Source organism: Propithecus coquereli, unplaced genomic scaffold (assembly GCF_000956105.1).
Source record: "Propithecus coquereli isolate 6110/MARCELLA unplaced genomic scaffold, Pcoq_1.0 Scaffold433, whole genome shotgun sequence".
NCBI classification, from domain to species: domain Eukaryota; kingdom Metazoa; phylum Chordata; class Mammalia; order Primates; family Indriidae; genus Propithecus; species Propithecus coquereli.
In genome coordinates this window covers 148,750-158,376 of record NW_012150097.1, presented here as the reverse complement: position 1 = coordinate 158,376, position 9,627 = coordinate 148,750, and the positions used below count along the sequence as shown (strand labels likewise).

The window sequence follows — 9,627 nt, the reverse complement described above, 5'->3', positions numbered from 1 at the left end:
GCAGTTCTTCACCTAGAGAGAGCCCAGGGCACAAGACAAACTAAAATCTGGAGCAAGATATCAGTAAGGTGCTTGGTTTGCCTAGAAAATGATATTTCTTCTTTGAGCATCAGAGTTAACACAAATTCAAAAGGTTTTGTTCATAAAATAGAATGCTTCAATTGAACAGTTCATGCCTGAGTGGCACCTACCTACATGTGAAGACTTGTGTTAGAACATCCCAACCCATTTTGAATTACTGGTGATGAGTTATGGAAAACAAGATCCATGAAACGACCTACTGGAAAGCACCTGTAGAACAGGTGTGTGCTGAATAGTCTTGTAAGGAACGCAGAGGGGCTTCATGTTAGGCTAAAGACACCTTTAAATGCTAAATAATTCTCAAATCTGCTGCCAAATGGCCTCTCATATGAAAACTGCTGAGTACTGAGAGTCTGAGAACACAGTCCAAATCTCTGCTTGATGGAAAGAAATCAAATGTTTCTCAGATGAAATATTCTCTGCTGGGGGTTGTATTTTTGAGAAAATGTAAAATAAAGCCACAACATTTTGGATAACATAGTGGCCTTAACAGTAGAGTTATGTGATGTGAAGTGGGATATTTTTAGTTGGACCATTTTAAATCCACTATCCGACAGTGTTGCAAAGGAGATGTGAGCAGAGAGAAGTTTTACTCCCAGACTTCCTAAGTTATACCGAATGGTAGGAAAACAGCCCTGTGGACATTTATATGTGACTTGCTAACCAGTTTTCAGTCCCTGAAGAATTTTGTGGGTTTCTTTTTTTTCCTACCATATCTTTCTTACAATAAGAATTCCCTATGGAAAGCATAAATTTAGTAGTGACTCTTCAAATCTTAAAAAATAAAAAAAAAACCATTTTAGTGAATGACAAGTTCCAGACACACATGCTTAGCAAGCCAAAGAAAATGAAGATTCCAAAATGTGCTTGGAAATAATAATAGATTGTCATGTGGGTAACACACAGACTAGTATATGCTGTATGTTCTTTATAACTTTATTAAATTAAAAACTAACTCTTGGCTAGGCAGAGAATCCTCTTTTGAACTTAAAACAAATACAGACATGTAGACTCAAAGCTGAAGATTGTACGTGCAGTGTCTGTATGTGTTTTAAAACACACGTTTCAACCTGCCACCAGTAAAATTCCCACAAAGTACATAAACAAGACAGGACTTTATGAGTCATGGGTGTGTCAGTGTCATGGGAGCCCCCGAGAAGGAAGCTAACACTTTTTTTTTTGATTATAAAGATGAACAGAGGAAAAATCTGGGGTGATCTGCAATGGGGAATGTCTTATTATGCTAAACTTCAAAACGTCTAATCGTAAGTCAAAAATTTGACTATATTGAAACTGAAGATTTCTTTCTTTTTTTTTTTTGAGACAGAGTCTCACTGTGTTGCCCGGGCTAGAGTGCCCTGGCGTCATCCTAGCTCACAGCAACCTCCAATTCCTGGGCTCAAGCGATCCTCCTGCCTCAGCCTCCCGAGTAGCTGGGACTACAGGCATGCGCCACCATGCCCTGGCTAATTTTTTCTATATATTTTTAGTAGTCCAGATAATTTCTTTCTATTTTTAGTAGAGACGGGGTCTCGCTCTTGCTCAGGCTGGTCTCGAACTCCTGAGCTCAAATGATCCACCCGCCTCGGCCTCCCAGAGTGCTAGGATTACAGGCGTGAGCCACCGCGCCCGGCCCAGAATAAGCCAATTTTATACCCGTCTTTATTCGAGTTGAAGACGCAGTCACCATCTCAAACACAGGCAGGAAATGTATGTAAAAAAACGGGACAGGTGTAAGAAAAAATTTGATAGTGACTTGGAACGGAGACTTCACTTTGCTCTCGGGGCCACGATAAGGAAAACAGCGGTGAGAGTCTGAGGACGAACGGCCACTCCTGTTGGTCCTGGGGCCGCGGAGACAACAGGGAGGAGTGGGGAGCTGGGGGAAGAGGGAAGGGCAGCCTCTGCTTAAAGGGCTGCGTGTTTTGTTGCCAGATCTTCTCATTTTCAAATGGAGCCATGTGGAAGGTAAAGAAATAGAAATAGATCTGGAGCCGCCAGCTAGCACCCCGACCTCTTACCATCTTGGAACGTGTCGTTAATGGCGACGACAGCCTGGAAGGGCTTGGTCAGTTCGGCCCCTTGTGCTGAGCTGAGGAAAACCACGAACGTCTCCAGCCCTTCGATGACCGGGTACTGAGTGTCGTCCAGAACGGTCAAGGCGCAGTACTGGAAGAGAAACCAGAGCAAACTCCACAGCGGACGCAACACCCGACACCCGTCTGCCTTTGGGAGAACAGGGCAAGGGGGCAGCCTGCCTCGCTGTGGTGTCTTACGGGACGGTTTTGAAAACCCACGAAATGACACTCTCTTTATTACACGCTCCTAGGAGTTTGTCTCTAGACATTTACATCAAGTGGGAGAAGTTTCTATCCTAAATCTGTAATGCTGGGTATTTGATGCCAAGGATGCCACTTGGGGAGTTAATAGAAGGCCCCCTCTGAAGTTTGTTCTCCTGTTTGCAAGTTTATGTGTTTAAAGAAGGAAAAGACGGTGACGTCACGAGGGGAGTTTGGCGTCCTCAAGAGAGCTTGGAAGACAGACCGAAGACGACACTCACAGACCCATCGGCCCCGTGACTTTGTGGTGTTTGACTGCCGTACCTGTTCCGTGACTCCAGGCCCAAATTCCACCTTCCGGGAGCTGGGAACGTAGTCGACTCCTGGAGTGGCAGAAGCTGGGTCCGAGGGCCGCGTCGCACACCAGACGGACGTGAAGGTGGACAGGTCGGTACCGTGGCGGATAACCGGAATCTTCACTGTACCTGCATCACGATCAACAGAGATTTTCACGGTCAACCTTGAGCCAGAAACCAGCGCTGTCCCTCACTGCGGTCGTGACGGCTTTATCCCCCCCGGCTTGTCCAGTGCCACCTCAGTGACTGGGGCGCCCAGGCCCTTCTGAGGAAGCCTGAAAGGTGTCATCACCCTGCTTGGCACTGACACTGAGACCAAGCAGAGACCCACAGGAGGGCTTCCTGGAGGTGGTGACGGAGGGAGCTCTGGGTAAAACATTCTTGTGGCCTCATAGGAGAACAATGCACTTTGGGGGCGGGGGAAGGGTCCACTGGAAAACATCGCAAGCCCATTTAGGGAGAAGAAACGCAGAGACTAGGGCCTCGGGGGTGAGCTAGGAAACAGCCAATTAAGGAGGAACCAGCTAGGGGACTCCACGGGGCCTGGAGCTGAATGTTGCTAATTAAAAGCTCCTAACTGGGTCGACTTCCCTATTTCATCGGAGCACACGTCGCTACTTAAACCACACGTGCTGTTGTTTATCTTAGGGACGAAGCCCGTGTTCTGGTCCACGGCGACACCATGCCTCGCGGTGTCCTGTAGATATCGGGCTATTTCCACAGTCAAGGTCAGAGAAAAGCTCCATGGAAACCTGCCAATCGCCACATTTCATACCCAACATGCTGCAGGCGGCATGCAGTCCTGGCTGGGCATTTGGTGTCTGGGAGAGGAAACACGGCTTAGCAGGACGGTCTGGGGTCTGCTCCAGCTCTGCCATTGTACCAGCTTCTTCCTCTGTGATGATTTAGTTGACCTCTCTAGGCCTCCATTCGCTCTTCTACACAATGTTTTCTTTTCTTTTTCACCCAGCCCCAGACGAAGCTGAATCTTCTACGCAACGCTCTCTCGTCCACAGAAGGTTGAGTGGGAGTACACGGAACACACGCGGTGCCGTGTCTGGCATTCAGGACGTGCTCAAAAACAGCAGCCCCTTTGAAGAGGCGGGAGGCCTTGATCAGGCTCAGGTGAGCAGATGCTCAGCATGTCCGCCGGCGGCGTGCACAGGACGTCCAGACCCCGTGGGGCTGCGAGAGGGGAGGAGACCTGCCCACCGGCCGCTCCGGGCTGTCGTATGAAGGAGAAGGTTCCACCGTGTTAAGATGTCAAAACTCTGCAGTTTGTTTGTTTCGGCAGGTAGCGGTACATTCGATAACTTACCTCCATCCTCAACCAATCACGTATTCCTCCTTCATAAGCCAAAATGCCCTGCGCCAGGCCCTCCCTCTGGACCACACAGGTCAGCCCAGGAAGCTCTAAGCCACTGACAACCGAAGCAAGAACTCGCTATATTTTCCTGCCTGCCACTGTTGGTCCCGGTGCCTGGCGTTATATTAGTTTAACACCTCAGACCAACAACGGTTTCACTCAGTAATGGTTTCTCGACATCTTAAGGATGTTCTCAAACCTAAAGAGGACGTCGTTCAAGAACGGGATCAGGAAGTGGCTGGTGGAGCCCGAGACACTCTCATTACCTGCGTCCTCACTGACCGTGAAGGCCGTGTCGCCCAGGGACACGGTGGAGGCATCGTTGGGGCCGCTAATGAGCACTGTGGCTGTTGCCACCCTTCCGATGCGGGCGTTGTCGGAAGCGTGTGCCAGGGCAATCTCGAACTCCTCTTCCTCTTCGTACTCGCTGTCGTCGATGAGCATGACGTCGCAGGTGGACACGGTGACGCCAGGCCCGAATGTGACACGACTCTCGGCAGACACCCCCCTAGATTTAAAATCAGAGCCTGATTCTAGAGCGTAGAGGCTACTCCCCATCGCCGACTTTGGAACCGTGTAGCAAACCGCAGACACCGTGCTGCTCGTATCTCCTGAAACACAAACGGCAAGAAAAGCCAGGCATTCGAGTGAGCGCTTCTCACATTTAACAGTCCCTGGTAACTTAACGAGCTTGGTTCCCTCTGACATATTCGATCACTATTTCTGTTCAAACTCTGACGTGCAACCTTCCTAAATTGCAATTTCTTTTAAGCCTGGGGTATAAACCACTCGAGGATTTAATACACCCTAGATACTTCAGCAAACAGCCCACAGTGGATTTCCCATCCTGCGAATTTTGTGCTCTGTTAATTCACAAGACTCATCGCCCACCGTCGATGACCGCAGCGGCTGGAGAGATAAGAGACATATTTGGGGCCGGGCGCGGTGGCTCATGCCTGTAATCCTAGCTCTCTGGGAGGCCGAGGCGGGCGGATCATTTGAGCTCAGGAGTTCAAGACCAGCCTGAGCAAGAGCGAGACCCCGTCTCTACTAAAAATAGAAAGAAATTAATTGGAAAACTAGAAATATATAGAAAAAATTAGCCGGGCATGGTGGCGCATGCCTGTAGTCCCAGCCACTCGGGAGGCTGAGGCAGGAGGATCGCTTGAGCCCAGGAGTTTGAGGTTGCTGTGAGCTAGGCTGATGCCACGGCACTCACTCTAGCCCGGGTAAAAGAGTGAGACTCTGTCTCCAAAAAAAAAAAAAGACATATTTGGGACTTTAAGTAGCAAGGTCATTGTGTCCTGAAGGTAGTGCTGCGAGCACAATTCAGCACCTTTCTGAATAAACTTCTGCACTTTAACTCCCAGGGAGAAACACGCTGGTTTGAAAAAAGAAAGACAAAACAAAATAAAATCTGCTTCTCAGTGCAAAGGACTTTACTTATTAGTGTTGGCACTTCCCTCGGTGACAGCCTGTTCTGGGCCTGGCTTGGTGGCCCCGAGCAATCAGCGGGACTTGTTTTGCAAGTGGCATCGCCAGGGGTTGTGCTACCCGCAGTATTCGCTACACTCACGCCCGGCTGGCAGGTTCAGCAAAGAAACCTGACATCATCATTTACAGTCACGTAGCTCTGAATGGAGGTTTCATTTCCACGTGTTTTAAATTTTCTCAATTTTGCACAATTACAAATCCATATGATTTCTGTTTTGAATTTCAACCCCTCACGAATTACCCTTTTATAAACATGTACAATTATCACGTGTCAACTAAAAACAAAACAAAAACAGAATTGCCCTTTGTTTCTTACACACAGTTTATTTTTCATCTAAGCGCTATATATGACTCTCCTGCACAGAAACCTGGGAGCACATTTCTGTCTTCCAAGAATGAAGACGGAAAGCCAGTCCTTACGAGCTGTGACTTCCTTCCTTGACCAAGGTTACTGAATATTTTATGGGTTGGGTGATTGATAAAGAATACTGACTCGTGAATAATTTGCAAGGCTAAATATAACCAGTCTTCTAATCCAGCTTAAGAATACACAGGGGCTCTGACAGCCTGAACTCCGGATAGCACTCACTCTGGGTGGAATCACCGTCAGGGCTGTTTGGGGGATTAAACGAGTCCATACAGGTAAAGTACTCACATACGTGCGTAAATACACACATGAGCAGTTGGCGCATAAAAGGAACTGGATAAACCTTGGCCGTTATTGTAGCTCCTTGTCACCTTTGACACCAACAGACCTTTTCTTTCAACAGGTGCGTACAGAAAACCGGCGCTCTCGTTGACCCTGTAGGTCTTCCTGTCAAACTCTAGGGTGGGCTCGTCCTCGCTGTCACTGATGACGACCTTCGCCTGGGTGAACTCCCCCAGCAGGGCGTACGCTGGCATGCTGAGCTCCACGGTGAAGCTCTCAGGGCCCTCGAACACATCGTCATCGTTGATGACGATGGTGCAGGACTTGGTGTCCTCCCGCTCATCAAACTGCACCTGCCGCGAAGGAAACAGCAAGGAGTTAATCTGTGTCTCAGTTTCCCCCGCTTGTCTCCCTAGAGAAGGGGAAAAGCACCGAGTCCAGCGGGCAGAGCACTCGATTAGCTGACCCTCCCAGCGCCAGCTCCCTCCTCTGCCACCGGAACATTCCCGCTCTTCACCTGTGCGGCGGGGCTGACCACCACACAGGGACGTGGACGGCAAAGACGCCGCCTACCGTTTGGTGACTGCAGGAACACACACAGCGGCTTCGCATGTCCTGTTTTATTAGCTCACTTGGGACGGCAACACTCATCATGTGGTTGCTCAGTGCCCTTTCTCTTTGTGGCACGTTTAACCGGAACGATCTCTGACCTGGAGTGTGAAGTTTTGGCCTCAAGTCTGGCTCTGTGGCTTCCAAGCGGGATTAGGTTATGAAACTTTACAAACATCAGATTCTCATCAGCAAACTAACAGTAATAGCGCTCCCACTTCACGTGCTTACTGGGAGCACTAAAGGAGGTCGTGTGTCATGAAAGCTCTAAGTATATTTTAAAGCACTGAACAAATGTAGGGTATTATCGTTGCCGTCACGGTATTACTTGTACAGTTAAAACTGACACAGACTCTCGGTGTACTGAATAATGGAGCTGAAGTTCACAGAAACTTACATTATAAACAAGCCAGACTAATTTTAACTTGTATTTAACTAAATTCTTTGCCATCAAATGGGCTAGAACTATACTGTGGATGAATTTAGCCTGGAACAAAACAGAGAAATTATTTTATATGCACACAATTGTGAACTTATAGATAAGAATTTATTCTGATTTTATTTTGTCCAAAAAAAAAGAAAAGAAAGAAAGGAAGCAAGCAAGCAAGCAAGCTAAGATAAAACCTTCCAATGAAATCAAGGCTATGGACTAACACCCAACACTGAGAGGACAAGAGACAGCCCTGGACTATACTTTGTGTAAACTGAGACAGCTAAAACGTGCAAAAAAATGGTCATAAATTTCTAGGGACATGCAAATCTAAAAAATACACCATTGTAATCGAATAGAAAATTATTAGCACATATCTAATCAACGAATCACATTAAGTTTTATGTAACAAGCTCCATATTTCAAAACACCCTCAGTGAAAAAAAACACTTAACAAATCTCTACCAAAGATCTAGAACATGCCGACAGCCTTTTGTCTTTCCCTGCAAAACACGAGAACATGCTCCGTCTTATCATTTTGCTAAAAGACTCTTTAGCTTATCTGTTCCTTTCTAATTCCTCATTAACATCTGACGGAAGAGGACTTAGTCTATCCAAAATGCCTCCATTACGGGGCAGGGCCCCCTTCTCTTCAGAGACGTGTGTTGCCGTAAGAACAATTAAATTGCTTTGGAAAAGCGCTGAACACAAACCTATTAAGCGCCGGCGTCACGCCCGACATAAAGACGAGAAATCCTGGCTCCTGCCCTAAAGAAGGTGACTGTCCAAGCCCTCCTTTCTCTTCTGCCCTCAGCTCTCTCCTTTTTCCTCCTCACTGCTGCCCTGACGCCAGCTTCCGCAGGGACGCGGGTGACTCGGAAATGGCTCTGTGGACCTGAGACTGCTCTCCGCACTGCCCATCTGCACGGCTGTCTACGTGTTTCTAAAGCCACGCACGCTCCACACGGCCAGCACGAAGTCCTGAGCACCAAACCTGCTTCTCCCGTGCGTTCCCTTTCTGGCCGGGACATCGCCTCCCGCCTCTCCCTGCGGCCCCGCTGTCTGATCGACCCACGGCCAGGTCCTGCCCGCTCCCACTCATCGGCCGCGTCCATCCACTTCTCTCCGGCTTCCCTTTACAACTGAAGCCCGAGCGCCCGTCATCTCTCACCTCTCAGCCAGTGTGTTCCAAGAGCTTCCCGGACAGAGGGGAGGGGAGAGGAGGGGAGGACACCAAAGGCCGAGTGTGGAACACGGTGTTCAGAGACTCCTTTCGGTCATGAAGCGAAATGTAAAGACTCATGAGCCGGACGACGGCTTAAGCGCTGGCAGTTAAAAGTGCAATGAGGATTAGAGACTGAAGGACAAAGCAGGATGGGAAGGAAGCAGGAAAATTGCTGGAGGACGGTTGCGAACGGAGAGGAAGGTGGGTCGAAATGACGCGGGGAGGTGCGGCCACGTCACAGCCGCTGCCGGAGCCTGCCGAGCTCGGGAACCAGGTGCCCCACTCACCCACCTGGCCGGCGTATTCCACGTAGTCCTGCCGTCCGGGCTGGGAGCCGACCCCGGAGCTGGAGCTGGCGGTGCCCTGCTCGGTGCGGCACAGCACGATGGCGTACTGGTGCAGGTTCCCGGTCCTCTGCACGGTGACGCTGACGGACCCCGCCTTCTCGCTGACATTGTAACTGGAAGCACACAGAAAAAGACAGTCCCTGAAAATCCGCCCCAGGGCTGCGAAGACACCCCTTGTCTGACGCCTGACTCTTGTGTTCGGTGGTCGGCACTCGGCAGTTCAGAGAAGAGCAAGTTTGGCTCCGTTAAGAAGCCAGGCTGTAGGTGCAGGGAACGTGTTTACCTGGGACAGTCAGACCAGCCAAGGCACAGGGACGCTGTGGATGCGGAAAGTGTCTGCCCTGCGGGGGAAGAGGTCAGAGTCTGGGGGGAACAGACAGCACGGAGGAGCTCTGAACTTCAGATTTCCAACATGAAGGAAGGACAGACAAGCTCTCTCCAGCGTGGTGGTGCAGTCAGAACAGGTCAGTGGGTCCTTAGGGAAGACGGCCGCTCAGAAGGCAATTAACGACTCAGCTCGGGGAACTTACCGGGCCAGATCTCTGGCAAGCGTGCACAGGGGCCGGGGCAGTGCCAGGGGTAAGAAAAAGGGCGCTGAGCCCAGGTAACAAATGTGTTTGGACGAATGCAGCTTTATGGAAACCAGGGAGTGACGGGATTAATTTAGCTGAGGCTCAGACTTTTTATCACTTTTGCAAAGTAGACGGCCAATTCTACTTGGGAGGCTGAGGCAGGAGGATCGCTTGGGCCCAGGAGTCTGAGGTTGCTGTGAGCTAGGCTGATGCCACGGC

At 49.6% G+C, this 9,627-nt stretch overlaps 1 protein-coding gene across 1 annotated transcript in view; it reads right to left on the bottom strand.

The window, feature by feature from the left end:
- The window catches only part of FRAS1 (Fraser extracellular matrix complex subunit 1), a 208,114-nt gene that overhangs the window by 50,115 nt on the left and 148,372 nt on the right, over positions 1 to 9,627 (bottom strand). The window contains 5 exon segments of the mRNA XM_012653893.1: positions 2,103 to 2,250; positions 2,685 to 2,845; positions 4,349 to 4,693; positions 6,332 to 6,578; positions 8,781 to 8,949. Coding sequence (XP_012509347.1) covers positions 2,103 to 2,250; positions 2,685 to 2,845; positions 4,349 to 4,693; positions 6,332 to 6,578; positions 8,781 to 8,949 — 1,070 coding nt within the window.